At 30.1% G+C, this 18,964-nt stretch overlaps 2 protein-coding genes across 2 annotated transcripts; both read right to left on the bottom strand.

The window, feature by feature from the left end:
• Positions 1-32: 32 nt before the first annotated feature.
• On the bottom strand, positions 33-1,644 carry LOC122271860 (putative ankyrin repeat protein RF_0381). Its single transcript, XM_043054502.2, has one exon. The coding sequence runs from the start codon at positions 1,474-1,476 to the stop codon at positions 445-447; it is 1,032 nt and encodes a 343-aa protein (XP_042910436.1). The 5' UTR covers positions 1,477-1,644; the 3' UTR covers positions 33-444.
• LOC122268269 (uncharacterized) lies at positions 1,644-15,699 on the bottom strand. Its single transcript, XM_043054501.2, has 2 exons — positions 15,540-15,699; positions 1,644-4,342 (listed from the first exon to the last, which is right to left on the bottom strand). The coding sequence occupies exons 1-2, from the start codon at positions 15,562-15,564 to the stop codon at positions 1,644-1,646; spliced, it is 2,724 nt and encodes a 907-aa protein (XP_042910435.1). The 5' UTR covers positions 15,565-15,699.
• Between the last annotated feature and the right edge of the window lie 3,265 nt (positions 15,700-18,964).

Below are 18,964 nucleotides of genomic sequence, written 5' to 3'. Positions count from 1 at the left end.
AATATTATAATTGTATATATAATTGTATAGATAATATTTGTAAAAATAAGAACACATAATTATCAGCAAAATAAACTGCAAATTTTTCATAAACTTGACTTTTTTCATTAAACACACATCCTTACATTAGAATATGCGTTGGAATTCTATGATATCCAGAAATAAATTCGCTGAGGTAATGATCATATGCCTGACAGCATTTTCAACTATTTACATTAATAAATTTTAAATTAAAACATATTTTTAAAATAAAATTTACATTTAGCTTTAATATGATCAATACCTTTTTGTGCCTAAAAAGTGGATGACGCATTCTTAATTAAATATCTCCTTAGCTCCGACTTCGTAAAATTCTCCGGAAATATCTCTAATCACCCTTCCTATCTCTCTAAGTTCAATATCAGCACCACGTGATATTAAAAGCTCTTCAATTCCTTCACTTCTCTAAGAAGCTTCGTGTAGAGGTGTCCTTCCATCGCTACTTTTAGCATTAACATCAGCGCCACATTTTATTAAAAACTTGGCCATCTCTTTGTTCTTTGCGAAAAACAAAGGTGTTCTATCAGTGTTTTCTTTAGCATCGATATCAGCACCATGAGATATTAAAAGCTCTACAATCTCTTTACTTCTCTTAGAAGCTTCGTGTAGAGGTGTATTTCCATCGCTACTTTTAGCATTAACATCAGCGCCACGTTTTATTAAAAACTTGGCTATCTCTTTGTTCTTTGCGAAAAACAAAGGTGTTCTATCAGTGTTTTCTTTAGCATCGATATCAGCACCATGAGATATTAAAAGCTCTACAATCTCTTTACTTCTCTCAACCGCTTCATGCAGAGGTGTCTTTCCATCGCTACTTTTAGCATTAACATCAGCACCACATTTTATTAAATACTCGGCTATCTCTTTTTTCTTTGCGAAAAACAGAGGTGTTCTATTAGTGTTTTCTTTAGCTTCGACATCAGCACCATGAGATATCAAAAGCTCCACAATCTCTTTACTTCTCTTAACAGCTTCGTGTAGAGGTGGCTTTCCATCGCTACTTTTAGCATTAACATCAGTGCCACATTTTATTAAAAGCTCGGCTATCTCTTTGTTCTTTGCGAAAAACAGAGGTGCTCTATCAGTGTTTTCTTTAGCTTCGACATCAGCACCATGAGATATTAAACGCTCCACAATCTCTTTATTTCTCCTAACAACTTCGTCTAGAGGTGTCTTTCCAAATCGAGGTGTTCTGTCAGAGTTTTCATTAGCTTCAATAGCTGCGCCTTTTCTTATTAAAAGCTCAGTGGCTTTCTTATTAGCAGCATAGTGTAGAGGAGTCCATTTATATTCATCAACTGCATTTATCAACTTAGGATGTCTGTCTATCAGTGCATTTATAATGCTTATTAAACTTTTTTCTGCTGCTTCGTGCAGTAAAGTTTTTTTCGGTTTGTCAGCAATATAATTCTGTAGGCTTTTCATTGCTTCATTCATATCATCAGCATTTGCACCATTTGTTAATAGTATTTCAACAGTATCCCAATGACCACCTTTATCAGCATATCTTAGAGGTCTCCAACAAAGAAGTTGATCTACAGCCCTGACATTAAAACCGTGTTTTAGTAAAATCTTGGTTATATGAAAGTTTCCATATGCAGCTGCTAGGTGNCCAGGCTATACTTAAATAACTTTTGTTCTAAAGAAGTGCGCAGGGAAGCCATGATCATTATAAATTTAAAATATTCGTTCTTATTACGAAAAGTTTCTTGTGCTAGCCTTTCTGTTAATTCATTCAAGTTAACTCTCACAATCCAAAGTGAAGCATCCCTTTCTTTCATCCTTTGTGCTAAGTTAGTCAATGCAGTGGATTTTCCCTCTCCAGGCTCAGAACTTATTATTACTATTCGATCTTCAATGTCAAGACATGCAGAAAAACGATCTCTATCTATGAACTCACGCAAACAGGCTAGATTACCGTGAGATTTCTGCCATTCAAATTTGTCAGATTCTTCTTTCAACCAGTGAATATTGCAGTTTTCGTATTCCTGACACAGTTCATCAAAATGACTCTCAGTATCAGAAGCTATCACTATATCTTGACCTTGTTTAGGTTTATATTTATCAACTTGATTATTATAAATAAAACAAAATCTAGACTTTTCTTCTTTGATCTCACTTTTTATTTTTGCATCGCGATAAAAATATCTGCTAGTGTAATACTTTTCAACATCACCTAAGTTAGGAAGCATTTCACCTACAGTAATTGTTTCATCGTTGATAAGCTTACACAATGTTTCTTCATCTACTAGATGACTAGACTCATCTGTTATGAGCGTACTTAAACTTATCTTTTCACCCTGAAATTGGATTTTCTTCTCTAAAAGTTGATTTCGAGAGCTGAATGTTAAATCAAAAAATTCAAATTTCTCATCATCCTTTATTTCCCAGTAAAAATTATTCTTATCTTCTAAACAATAATCGAAATTAATACGCTCTTGGGTAACCAAAATAAATTTTAGTTTCGGATAACATTCTAGAACCCTGAATAATTCTTTAAAATAATTAGTTAATAGTTCTTTATCTTCTTGCCATGATTCAATGTTATTCTCAACCACAAAAAACATAGATATTTCTTTATTCGGTTGTTTTACAACATTGCTTTGTGACAAAAATAGCTCTAAATTTGCAACCTGTTTCAGACTTAAAAAGGTTTTAATTGTTTGATACGAAATTTTTGTCCTTTTTAGATGGTTGTATATTTTTATAATTCCTATTATAGGTTTCACTTTGCATATTAGCTGTAAAAATTGCAAATTAGAATTTTGTAAAAAATCATCTAGATATTTCACAGTTACGTTCTCAAGCATAATATATTCAATAGGTTGAAGATAAATAAGGGACTGTTTTTCAAAAACATCATTGAAAACATCCAAGCTCTTTAACTTAGCTTTTATCTCGTTGTGGAAATTTGGAAAAATAAACAAAATATTCTTGACATAAATTATCAATTTTTGAAGCTTTTCTTTCGAAGCGCACTTGATAATGCCACTACCTTTTCTCTCTTTTATTTCAAAATCTTGAACCATTTCTTTAACTTCATCTTTATTTATCATCCCTTCTGTTTTCTGATGAAGTAAGACGAATAATTCGTCTGCTATATACAGCATTGAAAGATGTTTTAATGTATGGCATTTTATCAGAAAATCGAATTCAGCCCGCGTGAAAATATTAGCACAACATTCTTCTTTTTCAATACTTTCCACGTGATAATGAACTGTGGGATGATTGAAATAGCTAGAACAGTTCGTTAGTTCAGTAAAAGTGTCATAATCTTTCATTAAGGGCCAGTCTTTTACCTTCATTATTTTTGTCATTGAAGCTTTAATTTTGTCTATGTTATGAGTCTCTTTTGTGTACTGAAGGAAATTACCACAAGTTGTTCCATCAGGTAAGTCTTCAATAAACACGCGATATAAATTGCCAACATTAAGATGCGATTGAAGAGTATTGATTAAATTTGGTGCGGAGAGATAAATTGTGATATCCAACAAAGTGGATGGATGTTCTGTACTACTATAGCGTACATCAAAGTCACTTTCCATTTTCAACAACATGTCCTTACAACCAGGACTGTCAAAGACTGCTGTATGCGCATGATAGCCTTCTTCGTCATTTTGAACGAAAAAGAAATCTCCTTTATCTTCTTCGTTTTCAGGAACAAGATATTGAGTAGTAAAAGCAGTGATTTGTGCTAACCAGCCTCCGAATGAATGACCAGTTATGGAAATTGTCAAATTCTGTGGAAACTTTTCACTAAGCAACTCAAGACTCTCTTGAATATAATAAGAAAAAGTAGCCGCAGAACTCATTTGAGAGGAGAATTTTTCTAATGGATTTCCTTGATTATCTAAGAAAGCCAAAACATCCTCCGGACTTGATGTACCCTTGTGGACAATAACAACTTGTTTATTGTGAGAGTTCCAATACGCAGCTCCAAAGTAGCCATCACTAAAGTTTAGTGCCTTAGTTAATAGAATCCAATCTTCCTCTAGTTTTTGGGAGTTGTTTATCCTTTCCTTATACACTCTAGATGCAAATTCGGCTAAAACATGATCACTGGGATAAATGCATCGATCGAGGTAAAGGGCTCTTGGATTCATTGTTTTTACATCAGCTTCAATGATTGACATAAAATTCTTATTACTTAATTTTAAATCTTTACTTAAAGGTATTATCATCTTTGACTTAGAACTTGGGTCATCTTTAGGTGGGGAAGGGCCTTCTTTGAAAGAACCCTCATAGCACTGATCTTGCTTTTTTAGCCACTCAGATATATCCAGAGCAGCACCATCATGTTCACCTAGCATAAAAACCTCTTGTTATTTTCAGTCTCAACTTTAAACCGCTAAACTGCAGCTAAAAGTTTCTGTTATATAAAAAAATCAAAGGTTTTTAGGTAGTTAACATTTAATATGCATCAAAATGGACTACATATAGCTACATAATTTTTTTTTAATTTCTGATGAAAATGTTTTGATAAATTATTATAAATTTAACAATATGTTTTATGACAATCAAAATAATTTTGCTTATCACAATTAGATTGATTTAAAATTTAAATTTAGCCAAAATGTATATAAAGTAGCTATGTAATTACTTTTTTTAATTATTTATAAAATATTTTGATAAAGTTTTATTAATTTAATATTAAATTTAACGACGATTATATTAACTGAACATTTAAATTAAACTGTATTTCATATAGCTCCATAATCAATTATTTTTATTTTCTATGAATCATTTTGATAATTGATTATTAATTTATGACCTTGACATTGATTAATTTTTCAGCAAGCATACCTAGTTTTTTTTAGCTTCTTTGTAAAAATACTATTTTTTTCATTATCATTTTGTTTCTTAATATTTTTCTTATCAATTATGATTAGGTTATTATTTGTATAATTTGCTTTGTAATATATAGAGATAGTTTTTATTAGCTTCTTTTCCGAAGCTCTGTGTTCATAAGAATTTAATGCTTCTTTAGCGAACAATATGTTATTTTTATAACTGATGTGAGTTGGCGAAAAATATTCATGTTATATGTATCTTAGCTTCTTTTTAGCCGTCATCCTCTATACCGACTTTGAAAATAACTCAAAACATCATTATAAAGAAAAGTCGGCATTTTTCGAAATGAAAATGCATTTATGATCAAGTTTTTTTAATATTTTAAAAGTTATTCTTATTCTTTGTCGCTTAGACTCTCCAAGATTTCAAAATTATGCATTGATTTTTGATAGTTTTCATCTTGGGGAAAAACCTCATGATTGCATATTCAGTCGTAACACTAAAAATATTTTAAGGATATTAAAAACATTTTGCACATAATTGGATACCCGCTAGTGACGTCATCATAGGTTAATCGTGGCATTCTTCGATTTAGGCATTTCAATCAAGTTCGACACACACACATGTGACGTCGCTTACAGGTATTTAATTAAATCTGATTCAAATCACTGGGTTAGGCATAATCACTGCACTTCTCCAATTGCAAGTAACCCATAATAAAACTCGTTTGTTCAAAAATAGTTCCGTGGTTCGTCTTCATTTGAAACGGATCAAAGTAAGGAAATCTCGTACTTTAATCCTTTTTCACCATGTTAAATAAAAATATGAGGACTAAAGGACTAAAAGGACTGAAATAATCTTCATAAAATTTTTGTACTGAAACTACGATTTCGGATCCATTTCGAAATTTGATTCTGTTTAACACTAGAAAGACTGAAACTTAGTATATACCTGTATTGCCCATAAGCAATTAAAAACGAATTAATAATGTGTAAAAAAAGTTTTTTTAAATTAATTTTTAAATATTTTTTAAATTATTCACAGTTGTATAAAAATTTATTAGTAAATATTAACAATAAAAAAATTATATTTTGTACAAAAAGTCACAAACTTTTAAGAAATTGCGTCATTATGTACACCATTGTTTTTCAAATTGAAATTAAAAAGCAGTCAAAATGACTTCCTTAGGTAATCTAGTGCTAATGAAATGGCGTAACTATAATGAAGGTAGTTCATATGTTCGTAAAAACATTTTTCTTAGCTTTGGTGTTATTAGAAAGAAAAAAAAGTGAGAACAATGGAATTCTTTTAAAATACTGGCACGTAAGTATTTAAAAGTTTTTTCTTTTAAATACACTTCTCTTTAAATAATTTTTAGAAAATATTTTGGAAATTTCAAGAACTTTTTACAGGGAAATCGCAAACTTATACAACCTCAATTTATGTTCGGGTTATGTTAAATACCATATTTTTCAATATAAAAACAAAGAAGGTGTTCCTTTTTTGTTTTTTCATTAAAAATTGTAGTTTTTATTAATAGCATATTTACCAAAAATATTACAAGATGTTTTTAAGGGAAATAAAAAGCTTTCCTTTCTCAATTTTTTTACATAATATGAATGTTACATTTTTCAACATAAAAAATTAAAAATATCTCTTAGCCAATAAAAAAAAATTTGATTTTTAATTAAAATATTTCCAGACTCTTTTACATTTTCAAATGCCAAATCCATGATCTCAGTTTTTCTTCACATAATATTAAGTACCATGCTTTTTATCGGACAATAAAAAAAATATTAAAGTTTATTTTTTTGTTTTCGGTTGTTAAAAATAAATATAATTGGAAAAGAAGATTATTAAAAAAACTATTGAAACTTTGAATATTTTGGTTCTTATTACATTAACATTTTCGATGAAACCACTTTATATTGTTTCATGACCTAACAAATTATTTGATTTTTCCAGTTGACAAACGTGGAAAACGAGCTTGGAGAATTTTGTTACTTTATTATAAGTGCTTCAAACATTCTGCTAAAGACCTAATTTTTGAATTAGAAAAAATACTATTTTCATTTTTTTATTCAATTTCTATTAATGCTATTTAATTTCATGCTGATAAACTCTAAGTGTTTTACTAAATCAACTTATTAATTTCAAACTACTTACTAAAATCAAAAAATACACTTTTTTTTTTTTTTTATTTTTTTTTTTTTGAGAGTGTGTGGGGGTGGGGAAATATGGTGTGGTGAAAACTTGAATACCACAGGAAAAAATTGAGATGGTATAAAATTGTAATTTCCTGTAATAAAAAAAATTGAAGGAAAATGTTTCATTTATGCTTAGATTACAGCATTTTAATAATTGAATTACATAGTCCTCACTTATTTCCTTCTAGTGACCCTAAAATTAAATACATTGGCAAATATATAAAAATGCTATGGACGATTATGATGTTATAATCTTTAATAACACCATTTTGGTAAATTGGCTCAAATTTTATAATATCCCATAAATCGTTGTTTTAATTCAGAAATAAATGGGAAAAAATTATTATCAACGAGTACTTCGCTAAAAAAAAATTATAAAAATCTCTGTCTTAACATCAACGGCTGTTGGTCCGTTTCACATGAAATAAGTTCCATGCGAAAAATATTTAAGGAAGTAAATTAACTCTTAATAATTGTTTATTTTTTATTGTTTATATTTAATATTGTCATGTTATATTTATATTTATAGTTATATTTACGTTATGTCATATTATTTGGAAATATTTATATTCTGATATTTATTTTAGAAGTAGTAAATTATAATATTATTATTTAATTGAATAATTTTTTATGCTTTTTGTTTTATTTTTTAAATATAGTAAATGTTAAATTTAAAAATAATTTTTTACGAGTTTTTAGCAGTTTATTTTTTTTTCTTATTTAACTGAATAATTATTAAAAAAAACTTTGTATGGCATATGAATTTAGATATCATATGAAACAATGTGATTTAAATAAAAAAAAGTATTTGAAATTTGTATGAGATTGATTTAAACTGATCTCGAGAAATGGCGGTATAAAAATGTGAATTTTTTTTAAAAATATTACAGTGACAAGAAGTAATTTATGTTGTTTTAGGTTCTACAGAATGCTTCTATAATTCACAATTCTACATTTATACACCTATCATTTATACACCTGGTGCTATATACCCATCTTTGAATGCGTTTCGAATTCTTCTTCAATTAATTGTAATTTGTCTTGCACAAAACTAATTTTTATACATATAAAGTTTTAGAACATATTAATTGTTAATTCCGTTGGTTTAGGTTTAGATTTATTAGAGTAAGAACAAAAAAAATTATAAACATCTCATTCGTAAAGAAAAAAAGTCTAAAAGATGTACCCCCTTTCACAGTAACTTCAAGATGGCAGCAAATGTTTCTCTTGGGGAAGGGCCAAAACTTCAGGCATCCACATTTTGCCTAAACTACAAATTTAAAAATTATGCCAAAGTTTTCCATAATTATTTCTGTTTTTACAATTACTTAGTAATTAACCACACGTTATAAATGTCTGATATAAGATTATTTTATAAGTTTTGCTAAGTCACCATTTATCTCTAAAAGGATTTTAATTTTGTGATACAAAGATCTCTTCAAGCAAATTTCATACCCGTGGACTTTTGACGAAGGCAGTTTGTATTAAATGTAAATTAAATCATTTTAAAGATTGAATGCAAAGAAATTAATTCATTCCTTGAAGAGAGGGAAAATTTTCAGTTGTCTGCAATTTTAAGGTAAAATATTACTGTACTCGAAATGTAAACCACAGGTACTTCTTATTAGCATATGTTTTCACTTAAATATATACGTTTGTAGATCACTCTTGAGAAGATTCTTTGACCTTTGTATCGCAGTCAACTATAAATATACATGTCCTAATAGTTAATGTAGAATTGCAAAACACAAATTAAGAGTCCACGATATTTTTTTAGTAATATATTTTTTGATATGTTTTTCTTGGACACACCATCAACAAAAAAAATACTGTACGTCCTGATAGCATTTTGGTCTAATGATCGGATCTATACGTTTTCCAACAGTGCATGTGTCAGGGCTGCACGTAATATTTTTAATTCATATATTCTGATCGTTGAATCAATCTAATGGAAGACCATTTGAACAGTGCCCAAAAAACGTCCTGATAACATTTTGGTCTAATGATCGGAACGATACGTTTCCTAACAGTGGTGTCAGGGCTTGCACGTAATATTTTTAATTCATTTATGCTGATCGATGAATCTATCTCATGGAAGACCATTTGTAGAGTGAATAAAAAAAAACCAGTATGTCCTGATAACATTTTGGTCTAATGATCGGATCTGTACGTTTTCCAACAGTGCATGTGTCAGGGCTGCACGTAATTATTTTAATTCATATTTGCTGATCGATGAATCTATCTCATGGAAGACCATTTGAACAGTGCACCAAAAAAAACAGAACGTCCTGATAACAGTTTGGTCTAATGATCGGATCTGTACGTTTTCCAACAGTGCATGTGTCAGGGCTGCACGTAATTATTTTAATTCATATATGCTGATCGATGAATCTATCTCATGGAAGACCATTTGTACAGTGCACCAAAAAAAACAGAATGTCCTGATAACATTTTGGTCTAATGGTCGGATCTATACGTTTTCTAACAGTGCATGTGTCAGGGCTGCACGTAATTATTTTAATTCATATATGCTGATCGATGAACCTATCTCATGGAAGACCATTTGTACAGCGCACCAAAAAAGAAACAGAACGTCCTGATAACATCTTGGTGTAATGATCGGATCAATACGTTTTCTAACAGTGCATGTGTCAGGGCTGCACGTAATTATTTCAATTCATATATATGCTGATCGATGAACCTATCTCATGGAAGACCGATTGTACAGTGCACCAAAAAAACAGAACGTCCTGATAACATTTTGGTCTAATGATCGGATCTATACGTTTTCTAGCAGTGCATGTGTCAGGGCTGCTCGTAATTATTTTAATTCATATATGCTGATCGATGAATCTATCTCAAGGAAGACCATTTGTACAGAGCACCAAAAAATAACAGAACATCGTGATAACATTTTTGCCTAATGATCGGATCAATACGTTTTCTAACAATGCATGTGTCAGGGCTGCGCGTAATTATTTTAATTCATATATGCTGATCGATGAATCTATCTCATGGAAGACCATTTGTACAGTGCACCAAAAAGAGCATAACGTCCTGATAACATTTTGGTCTAATGATTTGATCTATACGTTTTCTAACAGTGCATGCGTCAGGGCTGCACGTAATTATTTTAATTCATATATGCTGATCGATGAATCTATCTCATGGAAGACCATTTGTTCAGTGGACCAAAAAAAACAGAATGTCCTGATAACATTTTGGTCTAATGATCGGATCTGTACTTTTTCCAACAGTGCATGTGTCAGGGCTGCTCGTAATTATTTTAATTCACATATGCTGATCGGAGAATCTATCTCATAGAAGACCATTTTTACAGTGCATCAAAAAAAAATGTTCTGATAAAATTTTGGTCTAATGATCGGATCGATACGTTTTTTAACAGTGGTGTCAAGGCTTGCACGCAATATTTTTTATTAATTTATGCTGATCGATGAATCTATCTCATTTATGACCAATTGTACAGTGCATCAAAAATAAACCAGAATGTCCTTATAACATTTTGGTCTAATGATCGGATCTATACCTTTTCTAACAGTGCATGTGTCGGGGCTGCACGTAATTATTTTAATTCATATATGCTGATCGATGAATCTATCTCATGGAAGACCATTTGTACAGCGCACCAAAAAAAAACAGAATGTCCTGATAACATTTTGGTCTAATGATCGAATCTATACGTTTTCTAACAGTGCATGTGTCAGGGCTGCACGTAATTATTTTAATTCATATATGCTGATAGATGAGTCTATCTCATGGAAGACCATTTGTACAGTGCACCAAAAAAAAACAGAACGTCCTGATAACATTTTGGTCTAATGATCGGATCTATACGTTTTCTAACAGTGCATGTGTCAGGGCTGCACGTAATTATTTTAATTCATATATGCTGATCGATGAATCTATCTCATGGAAGACCATTTGTACAGTGCACCAAAAAAAACAGAATGTCCTGATAACATTTTTGTCTAATGATCGGATCTATACGTTTTCTAACAGTGATGTGTCAGGGCTGCACGTAATTATTTCAATTCATATATGCTGATCGATGAGTCTATCTCATGGAAGACCATTTGTATAGTGGACCAAAAAAAACAGAACGTCCTGATAACATTTTGGTCTAATGATCGGATCTATACGTTTTCTAACAGTGCATGTGTCAGGGCTGCTCGTAATTATTTTAATTCATATATGCTGATCGATGAATCTATCTCAAGGAAGACCATTTGTACAGAGCACCAAAAAATAACAGAACATCGTGATAACATTTTTGCCTAATGATCGGATCTATACGTTTTCTAACAATGCATGTGTCAGGGCTGCGCGTAATTATTTTAATTCATATATGCTGATCGATGAATCTATGTCATGGAAGACCATTTGTACAGTGCACCAAAAAGAGCATAACGTCCTGATAACATTTTGGTCTAATGATCGGATCGATACGTTTTTTAACAGTGGTGTCAAGGCTTGCACGCAATATTTTTTATTAATTTATGCTGATCGATGAATCTATCTCATGGATGACCAATTGTACAGTGCATCAAAAATAAACCAGAATGTCCTGATAACATTTTGGTCTAATGATCGGATCTATACCTTTTCTAGCAGTGCATGTGTCGGGGCTGCACGTAATTATTTTAATTCATATATGCTGATCGATGAATCTATCTCATGGAAGACCATTTGTACAGCGCACCAAGAAAAAACAGAATATCCTGATAACATTTTGGTCCAATGATCGAATCTATACGTTTTCTAACAGTGCATGTGTCAGGGCTGCACGTAATTATTTTAATTCATACATGCTGATAGATGAGTCTATCTCATGGAAGACCATTTGTACAGTGCACCAAAAAAAACAGAACGTCCTGATAACATTTTGGTCTAATGATCGGATCTATACGTTTTCTAACAGTGCATGTGTCAGGGCTGCACGTAATTATTTTAATTCATATATGCTGATCGATGAATCTATCTGATGGAAGTCCATTTGTACAGAGCACCAAAAAAAACAGCACCTCCTGATAACATTTTGGTCTAATGATCGGATCTATACGTTTGCTAACAGTGCATGTGTCAGGGCTGCACGTAATTATTTTAATTCATTTATGCTGATAGATGAGTCTATCTCATGGAAGACCATTTGTACAGTGCACCAAAAAAAAAAACAGAACGTCCTGATAACATTTTGGTCTAATGATCGGATCTATACGTTTTCTATCAGTGCATGTGTCAGGGCTGCACGTAATTATTTTAATTGATATATGCTGATCGATGAGTCTATCTCAATGAAGACCATTTGTACAGTGCACCAAAGAAACAGAGCGCCCCGATAACATTTTGGTGTAATGATCGGACCATTTGTACAGTGCACCAAAAAATTAAAAAAACAGAACATCCCGATAACATTTAGATATAATGATCGAATCTTCACGTTTTCTAACGGTGCATGTGTCAGGGCTGCGCGTAATATTTTTTTATTTATATACGCTGACTGATAAATCTATCTAGTGGAAGATCATTTGTACATTCCAAGAAAAAGCCTGATAAAAGTTTGATCTTATGATCGGATCTTTACGTTCTAGTACTCCATCTTAATGTCTTGAGAGGGTGACCTTAAATATGCTAATTATTAAGCTCCGACGATTATTTAAGTTATTAAATCAGACATAAAAACGTACTTTCTCTGAATAAACATACCTTTTTTTTTGACGGATTCGGATTTTTGATCCCCAAAATATAGGGCGTGGTCACAATCTGGAAAATATGATTCCAATTGTGACGAACATGATTCCCCTTAATGTTAATTTGATTTTTTTTGCTTATTTCGCCATGTCTCACGGACGCTTTAAGCAAATTAAACAATTTTTGCACAAAATTATAAAATTCATCTATCCAGGTATAATTCTATGCAAAAAATAAATTTTAATAAATATTTACTATTTTTATTATTTTATTTAATAAAAGTCGTAAAACTTTTGAATCGTAAGGTATATACTTATTTTTTAATAATTTTACATGGCAAAATGCAAAATTTGAGTGAAATCGGTAGAATACTTCCTGAGGAATAGAATTTCAAATAAGGCTTTTTTAAAATTTCTATATCTCAGCAACTATTCTACCGATTTCTTTACTATCGTTTGAACATTTTATTTTGTATTTTAATTTAATTAACTCACTAATTTGCATTTAAGTCATTCCCTTGGATCATCAAGATTGCTCTTTATTGCATGGGAATTCGATAAGATTGAATTTTAATCGTAATTAAACAATTTTTTTTATGTGTGTAAATTTTATTGAATCATCGTGAAAACATGAGATGTCTAATTAAATCTATGAATGATGCAAAATAATAAAATAAATATGCTTATTCGGAAAAAAAGCGTTTGTCTCAGATCTTGAATTTTAATTTAATAAACACACTAATTTGCATTTAAGTCATTTCCTTAATACATTAAGATTGCGCTTTATTACTTGGAAATTCGATAAGATTGAATTTTAATCGAAATTATACCATTTTAGGCTGTGCAAATTTTATTGAATTGAAAAAAAGTGAAATGTCAAATAAAAACCATGAATGATGCAAAATAATGAAATAAGTATGCTTGTCTCAGATTTTGCAATTTAATTAAATTACATTAATTTGCATTTAAGTCATTCCTTCGAATATTCAACATTGCTTCTTAATACTTGGAAATTCGATAAGATTGAATTTTATTCGTATTTATGCCATTTTTTTTTCTGTGCAATCTTTATTGAATCATCGTGAAAAAAATGAAATGTCAGACATAAACCATGAATGATTTAAAGTAATAAAATAAGTATGCTTGTCTCAGATTTTGTAATTTAATTAAATTACATTAATGTGCATTAAGTCATTCATTCGAATCATCAACATTGCTTCTTATTACTTGGAAATTCGATAAGATTGAATTTTAATCGTAATTATACCATTTTTTTTCTGTGCAAATTTTATTGAATCTTCGTGAAAAAAGTGGAATGTCAGATATAAACCATGAATGATGCAAAATAATAAAATAAGTATGTTTGTCTCAGATTTTGTAATTTAATTAATTTACATTAATTTGCATTTAAGTCATTCCTTCGAATCATCAACGTTGCTCCTTATTACTTGGAAATTCCAGAAGATTGAATTTTAATCGTAATTATATCATTTTTTTCTGTGCAAATTTTATTGCATCATTGTGAAAACAATTTAATGTCAAATAAAACCATGAATTCAAAATAATGAAATAAGTATGCTTGGCACAAATTTTGTAATTTATTTAAATTGCATTAATTTGCATTTAAGTCAAACCTTCGAATCATCAACATTCCTCCTTATTACTTGGAAATTCGATAAGATTTAATTTTAATCGTATTTATGCCATTTTTTTTCTGTGCAATCTTTATTGAATCATCGTGAAAAAAATGAAATGTCAGATAAAAACCATGAATGATTCAAAGTAATAAAATAAGTATGTTTGTCTCAGATTTTGTAATTCAGTTAAATTACATTAATGTGCATTAAGTCATTCATTCGAATCATCAACATTGCTTCTTATTACTTGGAAATTCGATAAGATTGAATTTTAATCGTAATTATACCATTTTTTTTCTGTGCAAATTTTATTAAATCATCGTGAAAAAAGTGAAATGTCAGATATAAATCATGAATGATGCAAAATAATAAAATAAGTATGCTTGTCTCAGATTTTGTAACTTAATTAATTTACATTAATTTGCATTTAAGTCATTTCTTCGAATCATCAACATTGCTTCTTATTACTTGGAAATTCGATAAGATTGAATTTTAATCGTAATTATATCATTTTTTTCTGTGCAAATTTTATTGAATCATTGTGAAAAAAATTTAGTGTCGAATAAAATCCATGAATTCAAAATAATAAAATAAGTATGCTTGTCTCAGATTTTGTAATTTAATTAAATTGCATTAATTTGCATTGATCCTTCGGATCATCAACATTGCTCCTTATTACTTGGAAATTCACTAAGATTGATTTTTAAATGTTTTGAAAAATGTATTAAAAATAGGCCGCAAGCTAAACACACAACTCTAATGAAAGTAATAAAAAAACGAAGCATAAAATTTACATACATAATAAAATCTGTTTTAATTAAAAATAAATTTTGCTTATGCTATCGTTATCAGCGAGACTGCTACGAACCCGTATAACGTTAGATAAAATTTATAACGTTATTATAAATTAAATCAAACGTTATTATCGTTATACAACGAGAAAAAATAATCATTTCTGTAGCACATGACGCACTTTAGTTTCAAAAACCACCAATTAAAAACATTTAAAATCAATTTCGTAATGTCGTTATAAATTAAATAATTTTTGAAATCCTTAATCTCGACGACATTTCGATTTATGAGTAAAGTTGAATATGCTCTATGAAGCATAACTTTCTATATATAGAATTTAAAATAAAATTTTAAATTTATTTTACCTGAATGAGCGACAGTCGTATCCATTTGAGGTGGATAACCAATGACCAAGTATCGTAAATATAAAATGAAATTTCTACATGTTTAACAGTCTAGGTAGTAACGCATAATAGTCTGGTGCGTGATAGGAACTGGATCGGAAGTGTGAGCATAAATTGATAACTGTTCAAGGAAACTAAAAATAAGTTATCAGAACTGATAAGTAAGGCAACAACAGATAGCTGAGAATTTAATGTTGTACAGGAAAAAACTAAATTTGTTTCGCATTTAAAAAAAATTACAATCAAAGTTCAAAAATAAAAAAAACGCTCATAATATTTGAAAAATAAAAGTTTTTAGAAAAAAAAAAATTTCGTAAAGAAGTAACTAATAACTCAAAAAATTTAAATGAACATGTTAAATAGTACTAAAATGAGTGTTTTATTAATTAAGCAAGGATATCTGCAATGAGCAACTTAGTATCTTTTAGAGTATTATCAGAAAAGGAAGTCCAAATAATATAAAAACAAATTATTAATTATATTAATCAATATTAATTATCATTAATTATTAATTAATTAAATAATATAAATTAATATTAAATTTCAAAATGTAATTCTTTTATACAACAAAGATGCATCCAGATATGGCATACTAACCTTAGCAACTAAGAGTGTACCAACCCCTTAAAAATTTCATTTACTATAAATAATATTAACTAATAATACATAATCATTATTCACATAAATATTACTTTAGGATTAAGAGGAAAAAAAGCAAAAGCGTGTCAATGTTAATTAATTATTAAATAATTATAATATAATTATTTAATTTCATAATGTAAATTAATATTCCTAATTATAATTATTTCATAAAAAAGATAAATCGAGACATGTTATGCTAACCTTAGCGACATAAAGGATACCAACCCCTTAAAAATATTATTTATTCCAAATAATATTAACTAACATTAACTAAATTCATTTTTCACGTAAATATTAATTAAACGTTATTTTTAATAGTTAAGTGAGAAAAAAAGCAAAAGCGTTTCCAAATATTAACGAATCATTATTGAGGTCAGGAATAGTAAGGAAGGGATTAAAATCTTCAAGAGCTAGTTTATTCGTCTAAACGAGAGACTAAAAAGTTACATTTGCTGGGATTTTCCTGCAAAAATTTAATCTTCGTATAAGTTGGAAACTTCCTTTAAGATTTGTGTAGTGTGCAAATTAAAAAAGGAATACTTGAATACCGCTCCATCTACTGATGGGATTTTCAGCACTGTTATATTAAAAACCAACCTGCAAAGCTTTGCCTAAAAACATTACCTAACCAACCTTAACCTAACCAACCTTGATTACCAACCTTTGCATAAAAACATTTTAGACAAAAATTATTAGAAATAAAAAAGTAAAGAAATAAGCATTTTACACAAATTAGATAATCAATAAGAATATTTTTAATACAAAGCAACAGTTTTTGAGATCAAGATACGGTAAATTGTGAAGAATAAAAACTTCCAATTTGTAAATATAAGATTTTGATAGACAATTTTTATTTCAATTGTGTTAGAAATTTGGATTCCGTTTGTATTATTAATATTAATTTTAAAAATAATATTTTCCTTTTTATTATAATATTTGATTTGTAAAATTGCCTCACTAATAGGTGTAACTTGGAAATCACTTTGCAATTCCCTCTCATTGTTTTAAGTTCAAACATTTTAGAGATATTGAATGAAAAAAATACGAATAAAATGACGGAATTATCATTAAATAAGTAATATTGATACACAAAATTAATATTTTTCATCCAACACACACATCAATATAAAAAGTTTTCAAAAATTCCATGCTAAGGTTTTAAGAATATGAGTGACTCTTAACAAGTCATGCTTTTCATATCTAAAAGACAACTAATTTCTTAAAATATTGAGAGGCTTCTATAATATATAAAAGAGAAAATATATTGTATATCAGGTGTTCCCAACCCCATGTCCGCGGGCACCATGGAACCCGTCGATCAGTCTAGGTGTGCCCGCTGTTTGTGCCCAACTAAAAAATATTTCAGCTTTGCATTTTCCCATAAAATGCTATGCATTTTTTTTTTTTAACTTTTTCAATATTGATGATAAACTCAACCAAAATCAAAATCGCCAGGAAAACGACCTCCATCCCCACATATATAAGCACAAACAAAATATAACTGACCTATTTTCCACTCGCGCGAAGTCTTCGCCACACTAATTTCCCACACCTGAAATAAAATGAATCGGTCCATTTTTAAGGTTGCCGTACTACGAAGGCGTTTTTCCGAAACTCGTCTCGAGAAAATTACATTGAAATAACGTTCATTCGTTTTGCCTAATTCTTTTACGATTCATGGTTTCTATGTTCATATTTTTGGTATACAGCGTTTACTACTTTATTATTTTTAAATACTTCCTATTTGTGTGTGCTTACACTAAGAATAGTAGATCAAGCAAAAGAGAACGTACCTATAATTTTAATTCCGAATGCTTCTTCAATTCAAAAGATAAATGTGTTTACTTCTTATGTAGAATTAGTGTTGCCGTGCCGAAAAAACATAATGTTGAAAGCTATTTGCAAACAGTTCATTCTACTCTTAAGCCGAGCTATCCACTTAAAACTGCAATTTGAAAAAAGAAAATCGAGCAGTTAAAATCAAATTTTTCGGTCCAACCGTCACTTTTTACAAGTTCCAAGATAAAGCCATGATGGCTCAGGGGATAGAGCGTTCACCTTCAATTGAGGCGAACCAGGTTCGAATCCCAGTCGATACGAATTCCGCATCCGGCTTGCACCGACCACCGTGGTGGCGTGATATATCCTCAGTGGTAGACAAATCATGGGTTAGAGTCCCCTTGCGGTCAGGATAACAGTGGGAGGTTCTCGTGGTCTTCCTCTCCATGTAACGCAAATGCGGGTTAGCTCCATCAAAAGGTCCTCCACGAAGACAAATTTTTACCAATACTCGATCCAGGAGTTCCCTTGTCTTTTGAATTGGTTTCAAAATTACGAGGCTACGGAGTTGAACATTAGCAGTCGTAAACCCATAAAATTGGGTCGGTTGTTCAACGACTGTTATAAAATAAAATAAAAGTACTAAGATAAAATCTAAAAATGCCACTATTGCTTCTTCAAAAATTTCTCATATGCTCTCAAAGAAGAAAAAGCCCTTTCTAGATGGTGAGTTGTTAAAAGAAACATTTCTTACTAGTTCTGATTGCTTATTTGAGGGATTTTCCAACAAACGTGAGATCATGTCAGCAATACAAGACTTATAGTTATCACTTAATACTGTTACAAGAGGAAAAGGGACCATTTCAAAAGATATGCAAACGCAGCTGAAGAGTGATTTGGAAATTTGTGAGTGGTTAGCGATTCTCACTACAGTTTGACGAGTCTACAGACATAGCAGAAACAGC

The sequence above is a fragment of the Parasteatoda tepidariorum genome, chromosome 6, assembly GCF_043381705.1.
Source record: "Parasteatoda tepidariorum isolate YZ-2023 chromosome 6, CAS_Ptep_4.0, whole genome shotgun sequence".
NCBI lineage: Eukaryota > Metazoa > Arthropoda > Arachnida > Araneae > Theridiidae > Parasteatoda > Parasteatoda tepidariorum.
The sequence above is the reverse complement of the archived record's forward strand: the minus strand, read 5'-3'. Positions and strand labels throughout refer to the sequence as shown.